The sequence below is a fragment of the Liolophura sinensis genome, chromosome 1 (assembly GCF_032854445.1).
Source record: "Liolophura sinensis isolate JHLJ2023 chromosome 1, CUHK_Ljap_v2, whole genome shotgun sequence".
Classification (NCBI taxonomy): domain Eukaryota; kingdom Metazoa; phylum Mollusca; class Polyplacophora; order Chitonida; family Chitonidae; genus Liolophura; species Liolophura sinensis.
Window position 1 is genome coordinate 44,285,013 of NC_088295.1, and position 22,696 is coordinate 44,307,708.

General features: G+C 39.8%; 1 protein-coding gene across 1 annotated transcript in view; it reads left to right on the forward strand.

Moving 5' to 3' along the window:
- The first annotated feature begins 142 nt into the window (after positions 1–142).
- Positions 143–22,696, forward strand: part of LOC135482061 (sine oculis-binding protein homolog) — a 44,469-nt gene continuing 21,915 nt past the window's right edge. The window contains exon 1 of the mRNA XM_064761892.1: positions 143–311. Within this exon, the coding sequence (XP_064617962.1) occupies positions 186–311 (126 nt within the window). The 5' untranslated portion in view covers positions 143–185. The remainder of the gene's footprint in view (positions 312–22,696) is intronic.

The window sequence follows — 22,696 nt, forward strand, 5'->3', positions numbered from 1 at the left end:
AATTTCCCACCGCGACCAACGGTTTTCTGAACTATTGGGTTACGACATTTAATACTTGTAATTCGCTACCACAAAGCGGCTCTTTCAGCCGAGCACGGCCTGTATGTAATTAGTATCAATATGGGAGATCGCATGACAGCCGTCTCAACTTACCAGTCAATAATTCAAGCTTCGACCACTATCTCATGCACACAACCGAGACATTTGCCAGAACGGTTTCCGCCATGGAAGCAGGCACATCTCCGGCAGCTGATGAGGCTGGCAAGGATCTGGTAGCCACTGTGAAGGAGGAGCCGCAAGACGACATTAAGGTATGCCGACAGTATAGGCTTTGCGAATATGTGTGTGAGCGGAAGGCTATAGTCTGGCCAGCCGCGTGCTAATTCGCACATACATACAAACATCACCCTCCGGAGAGCATTTTGCCCGGTGCTAATATATACACAACTATATAGCCTATTGGAACACAGAGACAGCTCCTACTGTGTGTGGCACTAAATCTGACGGTATTGTCTCAGCGGCGAGGTGTTATACCGCTTTAATTATGCATGAGATAGGAGTGAATTAATTGAATTATTTACAGAAAACCACGATGCTTTGCATCCTGAAGCATGGCGTTTTCCTTTGAACTTGCTGATGTGAGGATCAGTTCGTAACGTGGTGATGTAACAGTTTTGATGCTGTATTGAATTACAGTCATTTCTATTTTTCTGAAAGAAAACTGACACTTTGTCATGTAAGCTTACAAAACAAATTGTTTTATGCAACGATGTGCCAGCACATCACTACATTGTAAAGCAACTCCTATTATTGCTTTTGTACATTCATATATGTATAGATTTTTTTCTTTTCTTGACTGCCTGATGTGAAATATGATTAACGGGTTTTGATTGATGGATAATAGTAAAGGGAAAATGGAAATTTTTACTGTTTAGTTGATGGGAATAGAGAATTCCGTGGATTGAAAGCTTTTTCCTTTGCAAATCAGGCCAGCCTTGAAAAAAAATTTTTTGGGGCGTAACCTGACCCAGTCAGAAAAAATAGGCTAGGTTGGTAGGAAATTTTTGTTTATTTTATTATTTTTCTGACTAATAAAAAATACAGGGATTTTAAAAGGATTTTAGAGGTATGATCCCTCCCCCCCCCCCCCTCCAAAAAAAGAAAAAGTTAGGGTAGGGCCCTTTTTTGGAGGGTTAGTCAGATTATGTTGAAGGAACATATTTTTGATGGTGGCTGTACAGGTATGTTAGTATTGTTGTAGTACTGACATCTTAAACCCTACATATGAAGAAACACAGATTCGATCAGTGGTGGTTTAAGGACAAGGATAAGGTGGGATGAAGAAAGGAGGGGTGAGGGATGTAGTTGTAAGGTAGGGGGAATGAGAGATGGATGAGGGTGGAGATGTACTTAAAAAGGAATGGGCGATGGATGATGGGATGTAGTCAAAAGGAGTGGGAGATGGAGGGTTGTGATGTAGGGATAAAGGGTGATGGATAGTTGAGTTAGGGGTGAGAGATAAAAGGGTGGCTTGTTGGAGATGGTTGGGCATAGAGGGTGGAGGTAGAGTTATGAGGGTGTGGATCTAAGGATAATGGGTGGGGGATGAAGGGGTTAGTAGCTGATTGCAGATGAAGGGATGTGGGGAAAGGGAGAGACTGGTGAGGGGTGGGGGATGAAGGAATGAGGGGTGAGACAGAGAATGTATATACAAAGGAAAAAGAGACTAAAGATGAAGCTCATGGTCTAAGAATGTGCAAGATGTAGGAAATGTTTTGCTTGATGCCAGAGAAGAGGCACCATTCAAAGCGTTGATGTGATCAGATAATCTGTAAAGCCTACAGAGGCATCAGGTTTACATGAGAGACAATGATGGATAGAGCAGGACTTTATTGAGCTGTCATCAATACACTGTGACAATAGTTCCTTTGCTCTCTGTTTAGGTGTTGGGCAAGGTTTGAAATTATTGCATCTCTAAGACCAGCCATACATGTGCCCCCTAAAAAACACAATCCAGTTTAGTGAGACAGCATTTTAACAATTAATAAATTTAGGAAATCTAGATGAAATAATGTTTTTTAGAACTTTTCATTTATTTGCTAAGAATTTCTTGAAATGAAGTTGTGAAATGGAATATTATAATTAAGGTGATGTTATGATTATGAACGGATGAATTCTTGAGATATTCTGGGTCTAAGAATAATTGAGCGGTTACCCTTCAGACTGTTGCCAGTCTGCCTGATCTGAGGGAATAGTATTAACCACAGGGGAATATTTGGTTAACATGTCATTGTTGCCATATTTTCTTAACCTTATATTTCCTCCAATGCTCTACATTCTAATGAGCTTTTAGAACAATACTGTGTTTCTCCATTTAATTGATGCATGTTTATAATATGATAATGCACTAATTAGAAATACATTTCCTTATCCATGATGTTGTTTTTCTATGTTAAATTTCATCTAAATTCCTCCTATAGATTTATGAGCATATCTGATTTAACTTCATATTGAAACTTGGGATTTGATCAAGTCACTTTTTATGCAGCATTTAATGCCTGTCTCATTGTGACAAAGCTTTCAAAATGAGATTTAGAAAAACCTGATCATTCTGGTCTCTTCATTTAATTGATAAGATGTCCACAGAAAAATTGAAGTGAGATTATAATGATCAGATTTCATGAGTTGTGAAATTAAACAGAGCTGTAATTGTGGAACCACTGAACCTCACAGTGTAACTGACATACCACTGCACCCCACTGTTACCTGACATACCACTGCACCCCACTGTGTACCTGACATACCACTGCACCCCACTGTGTACCTGACATACCACTGCACCCCACTGTTACCTGACATACCACTGCACCCCACTGTGTACCTGACATACCACTGCACCCCACTGTGTACCTGACATACCACTGCACCCCACTGTGTACCTGACATACCACTGCACCCCACTGTGTACCTGATATACCACTGCAACCCACTGTTACCTGACATACCACTGCACCCCACTGTGTACCTGATATACCACTGCACTCCACTGTGTACCTGACATACCACTGCACCTCACTGTTACCTGACATACCACTGCAACCCACTATGTACCTGACATGCAACTGCACCTCATGGTTCACCTGGCATACACCTGCACCTCACTGTTACCTGACATACCACTGCACTCCACTGTGTGCCTAACATGCAACTGCACCTCACTGTGTACCTGACATACCACTGCACCCCACTGTGTACCTGACATTCAACTGCACCTCATTGTACACCTGGCATACAACTGCACCTCACGGTGTACCTGACACGAAACTGCACCTCATTGTGCACCTGGCATACAATTACACCTCACTGTTACCTGACATACCACTGCGTGACACTGTGTACCTGACATACCACTGCATCTCACTGTTACCTGACATACCACTGCATCTCAGTGTTACCTGACATGCAACTGCACCCCACTGTGTGCCTGACATGCAACTGCACCTCACTGTGCATGTGGCATACAACTGCACCTCACAGTGTACTTGACACACCACTGCACCTCACAGTGCCCCTGACATACAACTGCACCCCACTGTGTGCCTGATATGCAACTGCACCTAACTGTGTACCTGACATACCACAGCACCTCACTTTTACCTGACATACCACTGCACCTCACTTTGCACCTGACTTACCACTGCACCTCATCACTCATCTGGCATATTTCGACACTCACTGTTTACCTGACATACCATCACACCTCACTGTGTACCTGACACTTCACTGCACCTCAATGAGTACCTGACATACCACTGCATCTCAATGTGTACCTGGCATATCACTGCACCTCACTGTGCATCTGACATACCACTGCACCCCACTGTGCGCTTGACCTACATATGTGAGTGAGTGATTGATTGAGTGTTTGGGGTTTAACATTGCACGTAACATATGATGACGGAGCCCTTACAGTGCATGTAATGTGCCTCCTTGTTGCAGGACAGATTTCCACTGCTCTTAATCTAGTGCTGCTTCACTGAGATGACTTACCAAAGGCAAGTAAGCTGCCCCACCCAAGCCATTATACTGATAGGGGTCAACCTGTTGTAGCACTATCCCCTTAATGCTGAATGCCAAGATCTACCGCCTTGCGAAGCGGACGCTCTACCAACTGTGCTATCGGGGCTGGTACCCACATATGTACCACTGCACATCACCAGTTACCTGACACACCTCTGCACCTAACTGTGTACCTGATACACCACTACACCTCACTGTGTACCTGACACACCACTGTACATCACTGTGCATCTGACATTATGTACCCACATATGTACCACTGCACATCACCAGTTACCTGACACACCTCTGCTTATCACCAGTTACCTGACACACCTCTGGACATCACCAGTTACATGATGCACCACTGGATCTCACCAGTTACATGACACACCTCTGCTCATCACCAGTTACCTGACACACCTCTGCACCTCACCAGTTACATGACTCACCTGTGCTCATCACCAGTTACCAGAGAATACTGGAAAACAGATCTTAACATTTTCCAAGATATAATATGGCCGAAATTATTCAAGCTCGTAAAACAGGTATCATCATGGGTAGCTTTAATCCTCCTTTGTTTCCTGCAGTGTCGCTAATCCTCGTAATCTGGATCAGAGATTAAAACAATGGGGGATAGATAACATTACGCAAGAATATTACTTTCGCACCTACCATGAGCAGTACTTAAGCACTTCTAAGTACCTGGCAAAGCGACACACCTCTGCACATCACCAGTTACCTGACATACCTCTGCACATCATCAGTTACCTGACACACCACTGCACATCACCTTTTACCTGAAACACCTCTGCACATTACAAGCTATCTGACACACCTCTGCACATCACCAGTTACCTGACACACCACTGCACATCACCAGTCACCTGACACACCTCTTCACCTCACAAGTTACCTGACACACCTCTGCACGTTACAAGCTATCTGAAACACCTCTGCACATCACCAGGTACCTGACACACCTCTGCACATCACCAGTTACCTGACATACCTCTGCACATCACCAAGTACTTGACACACCTCTGCACATCACCACTTACCTGACACGCCATTGCACATCACCAGTTACCTGACACACCACTGCACATCACCAGTTATGTGACACACCTCTGCACATCACCAGTTACCTGACACACCTCTGCACATCACCAGTTACCTGACACACTTCTGCACATCACCAGGTACCTGACACACCTCTGCACACTGCAAGCTATCTGACACACCTCTGCACATCACCAGGTACCTGACACACCTCTGCACATCACCAAGTACTTGACACACCTCTGCACATCACCAGTTACATGACACACCTCTGCCCATCTACCACGAGCATTACTTAAGACATCTCTGATCATCATCAGTTACGTGACACAGCTGTGCACATCACCAGTTACCTGACACACTTCTGCACATCACCAGGTACCTGACACACCTCTGTACACTGCAAGCTATCTGACACACCTCTGCACATCACCAGACACCTGACACATCTCTGCACATCACCAGGTATATGTACCTGACACACCTCTGCAAATCACCACTTACGTGACACACCTCTGCACATCACCAGTTATGTGACACACCTCTGCACATCACCAGTTTCCTGACACACCTAAACACATTACCAGTTACCTGACACAGCTGTGCACATCACCAGGCACCTGACACACCTCTGCACATCAGCAGGTACCTGACACACCATTGCACATCACCAGTTACCTGACACACCTCTGCACATCACCAGTTACCTGACACCCCTCTGCACATCACCAGTTGCCTGACACACCACTGCAAATCACCAGTTACCTGACACAACTCTGCACATCACCAGTTACATGACACGCATCTGCACATCACCAGTTACTGGACACGCCTCTGTACATCACAAGTTACCTGACATATCTTTGCACATCACCAGTTATGTGACACACCTGTGCACATCACTAGTTACCTGTTACCTGAAACACCTCTGCACATCATCAGGTACTTGACACACCTTACCAGTTATGTGACACACCTCTGCACATCACCAGGCACCTGACACACCTCTGAACATCACCAGGTACCTGACACACCTCTGCACATCACCAGGTACCTGACACACCTCTGCACCTAACTGTGTACCTGATACACCACTACACCTCACTGTGTACCTGACACACCACTGTACATCACTGTGCATCTGACATTCCACTGCACCTCATTTGTGCTTGACATACAACTGCACCCCACTGTGTACCCTGCACCCCACTGTGTACCTGAGACACCTCTGCACATCACCAGTTACATGACACACCTTTGCGGATCTCCAGGTAACTGACATCTCTGCACCTCACCAGGTATTTATAAACAAAGTTTCCCACTTTACCAGGTGCCTGCAGGTAAAGCATTAGCCAGTCCATTGAGAATTGGATTAAACCACGCATTACATTTAATTTTACAGTCAAGGGATTAACATCTGAAGCCAAATCACTAATTCCAGAGATAGGTATTTCCATCCCTATCTCGAGTGAAATGAATATTTATACCAGTCAGACAAATATGACTTTCTTCAGTGACATTTAAATGGTGATGGGCGATTAAGTGAACAAATTACTTATCCATGAATAAACCAAAAAGTTGTCATCCATGGATGTAATTTATGAACTTAAATAAATACATTTTCAAACATACAGTGTACAAGAAAAATATAGATGACATAAAAAAAAAAAATTGAAATGGATGGTTTTGTTGCATGAAAAGTTTTTAATTTTTTTTAGGTCAGCCAGAGTTGTTTGTCACAGGTATACAGAGGTAGCAATAAGGGTTCTGAAACTGACGCCTTTACTTTGTTTACTCTGTGTAAAGGGGCGGTGTCATGTTTTATTTGATATAGAATGTACAGATGTAATTTGATAGCTGCTCCTATCAGGTTTTAAGCTTTTTACAGGGTCACAGAAGAGTGGTGCATTAGTCTTAGTTTCAAGATGGAAGAGAAAGTTTACAGGAGGAAAATTTCTATGGTGTTAGTTTACGGGGCAGGTGTGGGCTTGAGCTACAGCTTAAAAATGTACAGCACTACATAATGTATTTGAATATACATACACAGGTGTACTCCATAATATATGTCTCTGTTTATTGTTACAGCATAATTATGTAACATGTGCATGTGCTTATGCATATTAATGAATGATTATGGCTTAATACCACATCGGCAGTATTTCAACCATATCGTGGGGACTTGTACATATGCATATCTTTTATTATATGTCTACATGTGTAGTATAATTGAGTGTATAATTGACATGCAGGTGAGATAGTGTTAGTATACTGCAGTCTTATGTATTGTAAGGTATGTGTATATGCATATTTTTCAGTATTATACATGGGAAAGGTGTTAAAGCGCAATCTAAACATAAAATATAGCTGATATAAATAAGTATGAAGTGCCATGCATGCTGTTCAGAAATGGATGACTTAAATCCTTGAATGTAAATATTTTGAAAATAACATTTATATCATTTTGTTTGAAAGTGTGAATTAAAACATATATTTTCAAGAAGTATACATGTACGTTTTTTTCCTCAACTTTAATTTACCATACATTGTCTCAAAAATGACACAGTGGGTTCTTTTATAACATTCACTGTCACAAACCGCGGGAACAAAATTTCAGTCTGCTGGCATGTTACCTGACAGTTTGAACTCTTTCACTGAGTGGTTGATTTATGGCTTAAGGTCATGTCCTTTCATGGTGTATTGCTTGTTTAAGCTTAATTGTCTAATTTCTAAAGTGAATGTCAAGAAGAATTTATGCTTCTGTAAAGATACTGTGATGACAGTGTCATGTATTATATTGTTAACACACACAGATGTACATCTGGAGGTCACATAACAATATGTGTCAAACGTCAGTGGTCATAGTATTGTGGTTTGTCTCCCCTGGTTGAAAAAATGTTCCAGAATTTATTTTTTGAAGAAATTCAATGAAAATTTAACCACTAAAATCTTTATTAAATTTTACAATTCTTTATTGAGACATACTGAGCATACTCCAGCAAGTATTGATGGGGTGACCATTATCACATATAAGCAGGAACACAGAAGACTATATTTGCATATATTTAATATGCTACAGGGTTTGAGTTAGAGCTGCAGGTAATTAATACAAATCTTAAAGTTATACCCTTCACAGGTTTCACTGCATTCTGTTCAAGCACTTTAAATTGTGCAGCACTCTTGTGATCAAATTATAAACATTCACAACATCCTGGAAGGCATCACAGCTACTGGTATACATGTGTCATGTATATGGACTACACATGTCATGCTAGGTTTCAAACGCCTAATATGAATTTTCATCGCTTATCTCTAATTCGTCTTGTTTTTCAAATGAGCCATTACAAACTTGTCCTGTCCCAAACTGATATACATGCATATTTCAAAGGGTTGAAGATTTTAGGTAGAGGGTATATATGTGGCATGTATAGGATATATATATATATATATTAGGCTGAGAGTTTCCTGTGTAATGGTAGTATTGGGGTCACAGTGTCTGTCAGTGGTGGAGGGTTAAGGGTATGGTACCACACTCTCTGGGACATATGCTTAGACTTCAGCTTCTCTCAAGGGCTTATGTTACACTGATCAAATTTCCCACTCTCACTAGTCTGTTTATGCTACTGGCACACAAACTCTAGCAATGCTGTACACCAGGCAAACCTCACACTCTATACAGCAGTATTACAGTACACTCAGCACAGCATACACTGCTTGATTGACAACCTCTTAAGAATCAAATATCATTACCTTCAACTGTATTAAACAATTTGGAAAATTGGATAAGCATAAATGAACGGTGATATGTCTGTATGACAAGAGATTCTTGAACTGTTTGGCACCAAGACCGTGCTCTGCATTCAGATGGTAGGAGAACTCACAATAATGAATTATGACCAGGGCATGATAAAAGTATAAGGATATATATGGAGGCCACTGGAAATCCCATCCCAGGTATATATCATTGATTCTGGAACTCCCATCCCAGGTATATATCATTGCCTCTGGAAATCTCATCCCAGGTATATATCATTGCCACTGGAACTCTCATCCCAGGTATATATCATTGCCTCAGGAAATCTCATCCCAGGTATATATCATTGCCACTGGAAGCCTCATCCCAGGTATATATCATTGCCTCTGGAAATCCCATCCCAGGTATATATCATTGCAATTGGAAATTCCATCCCATATATTTATCATTGCAATTGGAAATTCCATCCCATATATTTATCATTGCAATTGGAAATTCCATCCCATATATTTATCATTGCAATTGGAAATTCCATCCCATATATTTATCATTGCAATTGGAAATTCCATCCCATATATTTATCATTGCAATTGGAAATTCCATCCCAGATATTTATCATTGCCATTGGAAATCCTACTTCATGTATATATCATTGCAATAGAAATTGGAAATTCTACACTAAAAATGTAGCATAGGTAATCCTCTTTTAGATCTGTGATTATAGGATAATGTGAATTTTACTTTTAATGTAAGCTTATTTCACCTGACTTATAAAAGATTTATTATATAATTATAAAAGAAAGCAGATTTCACTCATAGGTTATGTTTTCCAAGTTTATATGGGATATGTATTTCCTGTTTTTATCAGGTATGATTTAATAGCTAATTCAGCTATTCAGCCACCCAGGTATGAAAGATGGGTAAAGCCTTTCTTAGATATGATGCAAGAAATTTTACCCAGTTCACAGAACTCAGTCTATCATGCTCATATTGTAGACAGATCAGAGACATCTGATCTTTACTGAATAGAAAATCATCACAATGTTGTATATGTAAAAATGAATGTGTGCTCTTACAGCTGAGCATGGGCAGTTTGAAAAGGCATTATATTTCCACAAGTAATATGCCTTACATTGCGCACTCTGAAAACAGTGGATCCTGTCAATTTCAGGACTTTATGAATATCTCCAGCAATTATAAATGGTTATTAAAATTTAGCCACACTCCTTGAGATTCGAGAGAGATGTACAAGTGTGACATAATCAGGGCTGATTGAGTGATAATGGAGATAGAAGATTCTGTGTTAAATGTGCTGTACTGGTTACTGTCCATAAGTTATCAAAATCATTATTTTGATGTTTTCACATTTATATTTTCTGAGTTAAAGTAAGACGCACTGAATGTAGTTATAATCTCGATGGAGTTTTTAATCTGTACTCCAAATCAAAGTCTACATGTATATGGGGGCAATCAGGTTTATATATGAGAGACACATCTGCAGCTTGCCAGACACCAAACCACCATCCTGATGTAAGGCCACAGCCTGCTTAGCAAGAGCTGGATTTGAACCAGTGACTTATGGTTTATGAGCTAGTGAAGTGAAGTGAGGCCAGCTGTCTATGCCATGACCCCAAAGGCAAGCAAATCATTGGGTCTATATACAGTGATTCATCAACATCTTGTTTAGCATGTGTAGATATAATTATTAATGATTTTGCTTATGTAATGGAGGTCACTTTTTTGAGTGGAGGAAACCGAAATCCCCAGGGTAAACCACCAGCTGTTAGCAAGGTACTGGTGCACTTTCCCATATGTGACACACAGATATGCTCTGCAGAGTGGCCTATTGGTGGAAGACAAGTGGCTTTTAAAGGCATTAGATTATATAGAAGACCTCAGGAGTGTCACTGAGTCCAGTTGCTCAAGGCAGGTGGAGCCCGGGCTGGCCACCAGGTGACACCCCAATTGTTGATAAGAAACCGCAAGGCCAAACTCGAGTCCAAAAGTTGAGACAATATCAAAAAATATTGGAGAAGGTTTACCTTATTAGACAAGTAATAATTTTTATTAGACAATGACCGCACTTCACAATTAGCTTAACCTGTCATCAGTTTGCTGCCACAGTAGCAGGAATAAAACACGAGCAAACGTCATTCTTCCATCGCGATCGTCATTTCATAGAAACAACAGAAACAGCCAAGTTTAATGACAGTGTGTATTTAGGCTACACATATTCAGAGTCTCGGATTAAGAGGATTTGCTCATTTATTTTTAGTGGATGGAGCATAGTGATTTCATACATTGAACATATAAGTAAACTGGGCACACATACGTAACTTGTCAGCGGCCGCTGAACGAAGTGAGCATGAATCAAAGGGAGTAACTCGTGTATTTAATTGTCACAGCAGCTGGAAATACGCTTTCAGTTTAGCAGAGCAGAATCCAAAATAATTATGCTGTCAGCTTTTGCGTACCATTAGAGAAACGTTTAAACATTACGAAATGATCAGTCAACAATGAGAATAAACAAGGAGATAATAATTATGGGAATTCTAAAACCACTCTTTTCAAAATTTCTGAATTAATTAAATTTTAAAAAATGCAAATTGGATTAAATGTTCTGTCAATACATCAGACAAGATACTCTTAAAAGGTCTCCTCCCAATGGATATATTTCTGATGGGCTACTTTGCACCACCTTACGTGCATTTGTTAAAATCTGAAATCCTGGACAACTGAAGATAATCTTGGTTTCCAATGTGAACATGTGAACAACCTCCATTGTGAATGAAGCGTGTTGGTCAGTTTTATACCATATCATGACTACAAAACTACTGGGCACGTTTAATGCAAATTAGAGACAATTTTGTAAAATCGACTAGACGCCAGCCTCAAGCTGCTGGAGGAGCGCTTATTTAAACCAAACTCCCACAAACAGTAGGCGTGGAGGAATTGACAGTTCCCTGTCCAAGGCCAGGATTGAATCCTCTTGTTTCATAGCAATTGAAAGAATGTCATCATGATTTCCCGTGATGGATACATGAAGGTACATGTAAATTGTAAGTCAGCTTGGTTGCTTAATTGTACGTGTCATTCATTGCAAAAATTGGAGACAGGTGAAACTGGAAAAGGCCTTCCAGTTTGCGGCGTGCTGCCACACTCCAACACCTCTGCACACGCAAAATCTGGGTGTGCTAATATCACCCACCTGCTTAAAAGTTTAACGAAGACCTGACTTATAAACTGCGTCTAAATATGGTGTCAAGTATGTGGAGTAATGAGAGTAAGGTATAGGTTTGGCCACGGCTGTTGATCATGTTACATGTATGTGGTGGCGAATGCTGTGCATGGGTGATGCAGCTGCTGATGCATGGTTTCATGGTGGTCTGTCGTACGGGGAATATAACAATGGCCAATTTATCTAGAAGGGATACCAATACGTGCGTGTAAAGAGACTATGGTTTATAGCTGTGTATTCCAAGTATCATTGATTTATGAGGACTGGCAACAGCAGACTTCGCCGTCTTGCACACTGATGCTTTGTGTTCTCCTATGACACCACAATGTACTCTGTCTTCTTAAGTGTGACAAAGTGTAAGCACAAAATACAGTGCATTGTAAGGGGTATATATGAGATCATTCCATAATGTGTAGATTGCATTTTTTAATTGATGTAGCCTCAAGGTCAAAATTGAATAAATCGGACTTTTTATAGGTAAATGTATTTAAAAAACAAAGGTTTTCAGGGCCTCTGTGTCATGCAAGGTTCCAAGCTCAGAAAATTGCATGCCTAAGATGGTATTTTTTGCGAACATGGAGTAATTCTCAAAGAAAAAAATAGTATTGTGTTGCTTTGCAAAACCGGGCCTATAACTGAAAAAAGTTTTTACTTTCAAGGATTAATTCAAACCTTGAGAGTTTGGGTGCCATCAAAAACTTTGGGCCCAAAGTGATACAGTATTAACTATTGTGCTACTACATGTATATTTCAGTATAAAGATATGCATAGTTTCCCTTTAGGCTGAGCTGCTAGGAATATGAACAGACCCGATACGTATAACGTGAAGCTGACAATTTAATTGTGTCATCTTACATGCAGTACTGGGAATAGTGATTAGGGGTAAAATCATTGTGAAATAAAATCTATTGAAATTTATTTATTTGATTATTTTTCTATCACCCAACACTATTATTTTTCACCAATGTGGTAGAAGTCAGTATTAATGATGGAGGAAACTTGAGGGCGTGGGATACGTACATGTATCACGCACTGATCTATGGCTAGTCATGGATGAACTTTCACATAAGAGTGATCAAACTGATAAGTACAGGGAGAGTCTAGAAACTCCCTGTGCAAGGCTTGGGTTTGAACTCTCAGCCTGTGTGTCAGCAGGTAAAAGTCATCTACTTTGCCCATATGCTTGTAAGAGACATCACTTTTAAGTCAAACTTCTTACCATTCTTCTGTCTGTATGTATTTTTTAACTGGTGGGTTAGATGGCTTTAATTTAACATATGGATTATGGCCAACATTAAACTGCTGAAACTTTGTAGTTTTAACATGTTTGAATGGCATTTGTAGTCTTCCGCCCTGAGAAAGAATGACATGATTTGCACATCAGGTGTTCATTTGAAGTTCACAAAAAGTTATCAATGTCTGTGGTTCATATATGTTAGGTGCAGGGCAAGTGAAGCCTGCTCTTTCCTGTATGAATGTAGAGAGAGGACAAATGAATCTTTGTTCTTTGGGTGTGAATGTAGAGGTATTTTAGCAGACACTTGAATCAATCCTCAGCCCACAGAGGGCCCAGTGCATTGTAGTTGAAGTAGGTCTAAGGCATACATTGAATGCTGCAATGGCCGGCTTCTGCATCAAGAAGCTTGCTTTTTACCAGACTACCAGCTGTCAGGGTGTCAAGTTTCAGCAGACCCACTTCATCAGGCAAATTATTAAAACTGGTAATCGGAGAGTAGAAAAACACCCCATATCACACAGACTGGGTTCATGACTAACTAATAATGGCATCCAAAGGGTGAAACCTGAAACGCTTCCAGCCTGGTGTAACCTAGCACAGAAAGGAAACCTTAGCTCTGGGTTCACTGCCTTCTCAGAATATCTTCAATACAGCCTCAGCGGATGTTCATCGGGAATATATATTACATAGGGTACATGATGTATATATGTAGTAGGTACATGCATAACACTGTTTGGGGAGCTTAGACGGAATTGTGGTACATGGACCGCATTCTTTTAATCATGTTCAGAGATATAATTATCATATACTAGCTCAATTTCTTATGATTATAGGTTTACTTGAAATCAGTAGAGAGGACTGGTTTTGAGAGCTCAAAAGAAAACTGTATAAACATACATATTGTATATATGTAATATATATATAGCAAATTTTGTACATAAATCTTAAACAATGCAGAGATCACTAGGGGTCATGGTGATGAGGCAGGAAGTGATGTGAGAAAACACAAAAACTCGACATTTGTTTCTAATGACACTCTATACACATACAACTTCTTTATCTAATGTGTACACAGCATAATTCTAACCAACAGGTGGAATAATTTTATTGCTGAATGATGATTGAACAGTTCTGCATGAGGACACCAGTGGTGAGGCTTAGCCTGAAGAAGCCTAGGTGCGTCTCACTGGCTCCAAAGATCAAGCTTGTCTTGTGGTGGCAGTGATGTAAAGTGTAGGGAGCGGCACACGCATTGTGAGGAATATTGCCCTAAGTTGGTCAGGTCATTAGGACTCATTGTATCTCCTTTGTGGGAAAAACTGTGTTATCAAATTCTTACACTCTGGTAATTGGGAAAAAAAGCAAGCAACTTTGAATCTCATGAAAGTTTATGTTAGGTTATCAAATGATTGGCAGCTGTTTTGATGCCAGTCAGCTGTTAACAGTAACATTTTTCCAACAACCTTTGATATAATTTGTATATGGCCTGCTTTTATCTTATTTGTGGAACATGTCAAATAACAGTTACCAAATGTAAGCATTGGACTATATACGCTTCATATGGTCTAACTTAAAAAAATATCTTTTTTGGGCATAAGCTGATCCTCTTTTAAAAACATAATGTGGGTGTGTAGGGACTTTTAGTTATCCTGGACAAGGGGTATAGGGATTTTTTTTCAAAAATTTACATGGAGAGAAAAATTAAAAAAAAAAAAACGGAATCAAAATCTCAGTAAAACTTTATTGTAACTTAATTAGAACAACTGATTGTAGTTGGTATAAAAATAACTGCCAGGTCAGTTGACGTACATGTTTTTGAAGCACACCTTATTTCGACCATAAGTACTTCTACACATATTTTATGACATAGCATGAATTAGTTTCACTCCAACTTGTTATCCACACAACTTTTCAGATATCATTAATATTTGATGAAATACGCTATTTCATTTGGTTATTATTAACTAAAGTTTAAAAGACAGATGATTAATGTACTGAAGTAAATTAGTTAATGGAGATAAAGGACCGTGTTACACAGTAGTTAGTGTGAAAACATGTTTATGGATTAGAGCTTATGATGCACATCATATTTATAGACTTTTGATTTGTTTATTTATTTATTTATTTCATTGGTGTTTTACGTCCTGCTCAAGAATATTTCACTTAAACAACGGCGGCCAGCATTATGGTGGGAGGAAACCGGGCTGCCAGATCTTCCCATGTACGGCTGGAGAGGAAGCCAGCATGAGCTGGACTTGAGCTCAAAGTGACCGCACTGGTGAGAGGCTCCTGGGTCATTATGCTGGTATAGACTTTTGAAGGAAAGCATACAGTGAACGACCCAAAATTTCATCCATGATTAAGTTGCACATTGGGTCTGATCCTTTAAGTTCTATCGATTTTTAAAAGCTGTTTTGAACGCTTGGAAAGTACGGTGATATCCAAGAGGAAAAATGTAAGTTTCAGTGCCAAAGGTAATATTTGATGACCTTTATTTGCGTCTAAAAATGCACTTGTTTGGGTGAAATTGTAGGTCATTTTGTAGCATAGTTAGTGTTATGCAATCAACCATTCCATGTTCCAGAAAGTATGAAAGATGCTAATAGTTCTGTATTAAGAAAGGAATACCTGTATAAGTAATAGCTCAGGTAAGGTAAGTACATGAACTGATTAAACACCATGATAAAAAAAAAGTTAAAGTTCAGTTGTGCCATCACTTTATGGTTGTTCATTGCAACCTCATTAGTGGTAGCTAGTCATTCGTGTTGAAAACAAATGTAGCAGATGTTATGATGTATTTGTTGGTTAGCTGAATGAACCAGGGTCACTGTGAGGTCACGGACATTCCAAAATCACCTTTGGTTAACATGCCATGGACAGGTGACTAACCACATCAATGCAATTCATCACTTTCCAAGAGAAAACACCCCTGTTTGTTGAAGTCTGCAGCCCCAATCCAAGCATGATCCATTGGTCAGTAGGGTAACAAGCTTTACTGCCTACAGCTGATGTATATTTATAAACCTTAGTCCACCTGAATTGTAGGTCAGTTTGCGGGTAGTTCTCTGTCACATGGTCATTTAATGAGACTGGTAGCAATGGTGTGATGAAGGACAGTCGTTTATACATTGTGTCCCAGTGATATTAACCAACCTGTCCTAGCAGGGTCACTTTAGACCATTGTTGCTACCAGATACTCGCAGTCCTTTGATCCTCATATACCAGATCGTAGTATCCGCATGATGGCAATGCCAGGCTCAGCTGATGAGCTTCAAGTGAAATAGTCTGCTTGTACGCACTGTATTTGACCTAAAATGTTCAGTGCTAAGTTACTCACTTTGCTTTATTGTGAGAGTTCAGTGAACATAGAATTGTGGGACTTGTTGGATAAGTAGAATATTTTATTTGCCTGTAAATTTGTAATTTTTTTTGGACAAATGTATAGGGCATGCACTGTGTATGGTGCACACCTGCAGTGGAAACTGTAGGATAATTTGTTAGCAATAAACGTCAAAACTGAATGGAACAAAATAAATAGGTCTGGCATTAAATTGGTTGTAACTTTATGTGCAGTGTCGTGTTTGGTGTCTGTTGCATAATGTTTTAGTGACACCAGCATTGTTTTTAGCTCTGTACATCTAAGTGGCATTGGGTAGCTCAAGTTTTTGATATCTCTTTCATAGACATGCTGTATGTTTTTATCAGGGGCTTTTGCAGGGGAATGCTGTAGATCCATGTATTGTGAATGTGCAATTGGTTTTACTGAAAGGCTAAGCAATATCACAACCAAAGCAGGCAAATGGACAGGATAGCTGTTGATATAGCTGCATGGACATAGTGCAAATTGCATGACAGTTATCTACTGTAGTAGTCCATACATTTAAAAAATGGCTATATATTGCCTAGCAATAGTTCAAAAGTTGCATCTGCACATACCAGTACAAATATTTTGTACATGGTGCAAATATGACAGCCATCTGCACACACACATATATATATATATATATATATATACCAGTGCAAATGGGTCTCCATGGGGATCTGCTTGGTTTCTTCCCACCCATAATGCTGGCCATCGTCGTATAAGTGAAATATTCTTGAGTAGGTCATAAAACACCAATCAAATAAATCAATAAATATAAGTGAAATATTCTTGAATACAGCGTAAAACACCAATCAAAATAAATAAATAAATGCAAATAGCAACACTATGTGGAGAGGATAAATATGCCTCTGAGTAATCTGTAGATTCATGTGGATTTCTCCCTGGCAGTCATGTCACATAGAGAGGCCGTATACAGTTAGAAATCAGTCAGAATATAAGTATGATTGATAGTCCACATTTAGGCTATGTCGATTTTTCATGTCAAAATTACATAGTGAAATACAACCTGGCGTACGAAGGTTGAATATGACATTGTCTTGTCAATCATTTCCAAGTGCAAAAACAGCTCGCAGTTAAAATACAGTACTTATTTAAACTTTCTTGTACGATATGGCTGTTAAATTGCTTTTAATAGTTCCATGTTGATCATGACAGAAAAGAGAAATTTAACATTTAATTCAAACAACTAAACCCGAAGTTGACAAACATATTACTACATGTATACCCTGCGACTGATTCTCAACCCTACACCTCTGGCTGCCATTTCTACAGAAGCTTGTTGAACTTTCAACGTTATACTGGTAACAGTATACAGTCTATCTGGAATGGGATGTCAAATTACCAGAGGCCCAGCTCTCAGCCAAACAAAGTAATTTGTAACCCTACCCTGAACTGATGATGCTGGAGTGCAGGCCTGTGCTGTTAGCAGACAAGGCTGGACAAAAACGCAGTAAACTTAGCCTTACTGCTGGGTTTTGTGGCAGGGAACCAACCCATATCATCTGTCTAATAATAAAGTTTGTGATTTTTTTTTTAAATTTATGAAAAGTTAATATGATAGATCATCACTGTAATTCATATATTAGGGAGAAAAAATGGGCAAGTACCACAATGAAAAACTATAGACTCAGAACTCTCAGAACTCAGAGTCTCAGAACATTTATAAATTTAACATGTTAAATTTTAACAGCAGTAATATATTTTTTTTAATTTAAAGATGCTATGCCATCTTTTAATTACTACCTTACTGAGAATTTGGCATAAAATCTATATGTGCTAATGCAAATTTTCTGTATTTTAATACAAAGAATAGTGGAAATTATTGCCTTTCAGTAAATATCAGACTCCTACCTGTACTATTTCTTCTGTTAACATGATTCTGAAAAATTGAATAAGTGTGATATGCTTTATAAATTCATGAAACTTTATTACCCATTTTGAACAGTAACGTGTGCACAAACAATGCTCATATTTTGTGAAAAGTAATTATTTGGGCTATTCTAAAATGATGGCAAAAATTGGATTGGATTTGGTGTTGATGGAAGTAATGTAATAATTCCTCATCACTACAGTGCATGTATTATTAAGGACGAAACGTCAAGGAAAAACTTTGTAAACTAATGTCTAAAACTAGCCTTCATTAACATATATTTGACTAATTTAAAATGTTGAAATAAATTTACTTGAATAAACATTGTAAGGTTTAAATTCAATAGCATGTTGATGTGTATGTCCCTTGTTAATAAAATACAGGCATGTATTACATGCATTTTAGATAGTTGTGATGTACATATTTCCCTGTTTAGATATAAATGTACACGTAACCGATGTACACATGTAAAATGATGCTACAAGTGCATGACCTGTGTTGGGGGAACTTGCACTTTATTGCTTATGGGTGTCTGTAATAGTTTGAAATTGACAGTTGATAATGATAGCATGAAATCCTGTCCTTGTTCTGAGGGACCATTGTTCTATGTTCATACATGTTACTCCACACAGATTGTCTACATTCAGGAGCCTGGGTAACACAGTATAATGGTGATGTATTAGGGGCAGAAAAAGCTGGAACACTTTTGAATCTGGTGTGTGTGTGTGTGTGTGTATTGGGATATGAATAGCCAGATCAGAAGATTGGTTTCTAAAGGAGAAATACGACACTCCTTTACTTTTCTTCTCCCAAGATTTTTACCACCCTGTCCATTTTTATTCCTTCATAATGCCTCGGGATAATTGTATTTGCTTGACTATTTATGTGTCATGATTGTGATGAAATTTGATGCAGGACGAACCAGTAGTATAAACTAGATAGTTGTGACCAGAGCTCTCTCAGTCGAAAACTGCCTAACCCTAGACTATCGGGTTTCAGTAATTCCACTCAGGATGGGCTCCCAGGGTTGTGGGAGAAGGCTCCGGTTTCACCCGGGTTTCCTTACTGAATCAATAAGACCTTATGATTAATTCTATGTATGAGAACAGGAAGGCTCCAACCAATTGCCCGTCTAGCCAGAATCTGAGACTCCAGTCTACACTTACAAAGTTTCTTATGCAAATGTTTTGGGCTAATGTTGTTCTTGTAAAGTGTTCTGCAATCTTGTGGGGATTCTGTTCTTTGGTGACCGAGTCAGGCGACTTTACAGCATGTCTCAGCCGTATAGGTGTGACTCAGTTCTTATTATGGTGACTTTCCAGCTCCACCTGCATGCATGGCCCTGCAGTAATTAGAAGTATTAAATCATACCAGTGTTTCTCTCATTTAACACCAGTCATTTCTGCCTGAAATGAATCTCAGGTAATTTAGAAAGGTGACAGAAGCCCTGGCTGTTTTAGGGGAATGGGGGAGGAGAGGGTGGGCTATGAGTACAAAATATCATTCAGTCTCTGTTGGTCGGGTGAGTGGTGATAGGGTGGGGGTACTGAGTTACTGCTTGCAGCTGTCAAATGCTTGTGTATTCCGTTATCTGAGCCTTTATAACAAACACTGGCCCAGAGTCTGCCACTGGAGTATCCAGCTATGTAGGAGAATCGGGGCTTGCTAGGTTTTCCTATCATCTTACACTTTGTGTAATATTATTAACCTGTAGACCTGACTGGCTAAGGGTGTATCTACGCTTGAACCTGGGGAACACAAGATCTAAGGATGCTGCCCATGATGTAAAACCCTTGGCTCAAACTTGCGGCTAAACCTCCCCCTCCCACCCCCACCCCCTAAAAACAGTAAGTTGGTTCTGGCTTCCACTACTGATGTTCACCCTGTAATGAGTCCCTAATGTAATCATAGACTGATGAATTTGTAACACACGGGTTTAACACCATTTGCAATTGTAGAACCAGTAGAAATACACGATTACTATCAGTGTAAATTATCAGTCTCCAGTGGTATATGTGGTTATATAAATCTTGTGAGGAGGAAAGTTTGTTCTGAGTTTGTGACTGACTGATGCCCCAAGGCTCTGCTTGGACATTGTCCCTAGACCTCACCAGGCATTGTCCCTAGACTTGTCCAGACATTGTCCTTAGGCTTCTACATACATTGTCCTAGAATCCTCCAGACACTGTCCCTAGAAACTACCAGACATTGTCCCTAGAAACTACCATAAATTATCCCTAGTTTCGTCCATTGTCCCTAGGTTCCTACAGACAACTCCCCTAGGCTCCTCCAAACATTGTCCATAGGCTCCTCCATGCACTGTCTCTAGACTCCTCCAGACACTATCCCTAGACTCCTCCAGACACTGTGTATAGGCTCCCCAGATACTGTCCCAAGACCCTTGCAGACATTGCCCCTAGGCTCGTTCAAACATTGTCCCTAGATCTCACAAGACATTGTCCCGAGTCTCCTCAAGGCATTGTCTCTAGACTCCGCCAGACACAGTTCCTAGACTCCTTCAGAGAGTGTCAGTGGACCTCACCAGATAAATGTATGTACCATGTAGGCATGGTGATCATTTTTTTTCATAGTCTGACTCCTGTGTGTTGTACTGAGGATTTATCCATTAGACTCTAGATACATGTATTTCCTTCAACATAATTTCAGTCTAACCCTTGCGAGTTTAAATTGATAATTTTTTATGCTGAATATACAAACATATTAAAGAACTGTCTGCACTCGGCTCTTAATAACAGGAAACATTGGTAATGTGTTCTTCAGGGGAGAGGATGGTGAACTGGGATGGTAATTTCATTGTCAGTAGAGCTGGGCTGATCGAATATCACTCTAATTTGACTTATCCAATTACCAATAGAGTTCAATTATTACTGATTTAAGGAGTGTCAGTTACTGTGGTAACTTCAACTCCATGGTGTCAGGTTCCCTCCAACAATGCACCCTTGTAAAGTGATTCCCAGGGTGTTCCGCTTGACTTACCTTTGAGGTCACCACAGCAAGGGTACTGCTGTTCAAGAGCCCTGTGGTCTGCCAAATATCCCAATTTGAGGACAACATTGCAAGACTACAATTCAGAGTGGCATGGTCTAGGTTTACAGCACCATCACCCCCACACAGACTAACAAACTACTTGATGATAGAGCTTTCATCGCTTGATTAGCTTCCTATAAGACTGCTGTTGACTCCAATGACCCTTGTCTGTAAGCGATGTCCCCTGACAGGTAATGATGTTTAGTTCTGAGTAGTCCTGTGCTCTGATTTCTCTGCCGTCAGATGTCTACCTACTTGTGCTGCCTTAAGGAACTCGTCCTGTCAAAGGTATTTGAAAATCTTTACCATTACTTCGTTTTAAAAGGTATCTTTTCAGTCTTTTCTTTCACTGCATCAAAAGGGCAACTTTTCAACCTCTTTCTATCCCTAATCTAGGTGTTGTAGGGATGTTACTGTTCCCTTATTTAATTCCAAAGGGCACAGCATTAGGTTGAAAGGGTTCAGCTTGGTACATGTATGTATTTGCCCAATAATGGACCACTTTTTATCAACATTTGGAAGGGGATCTGACTCTGAAATGAACTGGATTAGGCCCTGTCTGTCTTCTGGACTACATGAATTCTCTCTCTTGTTCATCGAACTAAAAATGTGGTCGTCTCACCCACGCAGGTGCTTTTGTCAGAACATTGTAGATCACCTGTTGTGAACTGGCAGGAAAAGAGCCTAGGTGTGCTGTAGCGCTGTGTTTAACTTGCTGTAGATATTGAACACTGTAAGTATCATGTATCATAGGTGTATGTATTGTGTACAAGATCATATGCTTTTTCAGTGAAAACATTATACAGCTTGGGGCATTTAGTCGTCTGTAGCTTGTGTCTAAAACTCCTTTCGTCTCCTTTTCAATGCCTTTTATTTACTTTGCAACATTGTGCTTGTATAAAATTGCTACTGTGTTGTCAGAAAAAAACTGTTCTCATTTACAAGGTACTGAGTCTCAAGGCAATTGTTGTATTAATTGTGCCAGGGCTAAGTGCCACAGTGGTATATAATACTTGAGTAAGTTTCATTCCAGTATGCATGAGTTT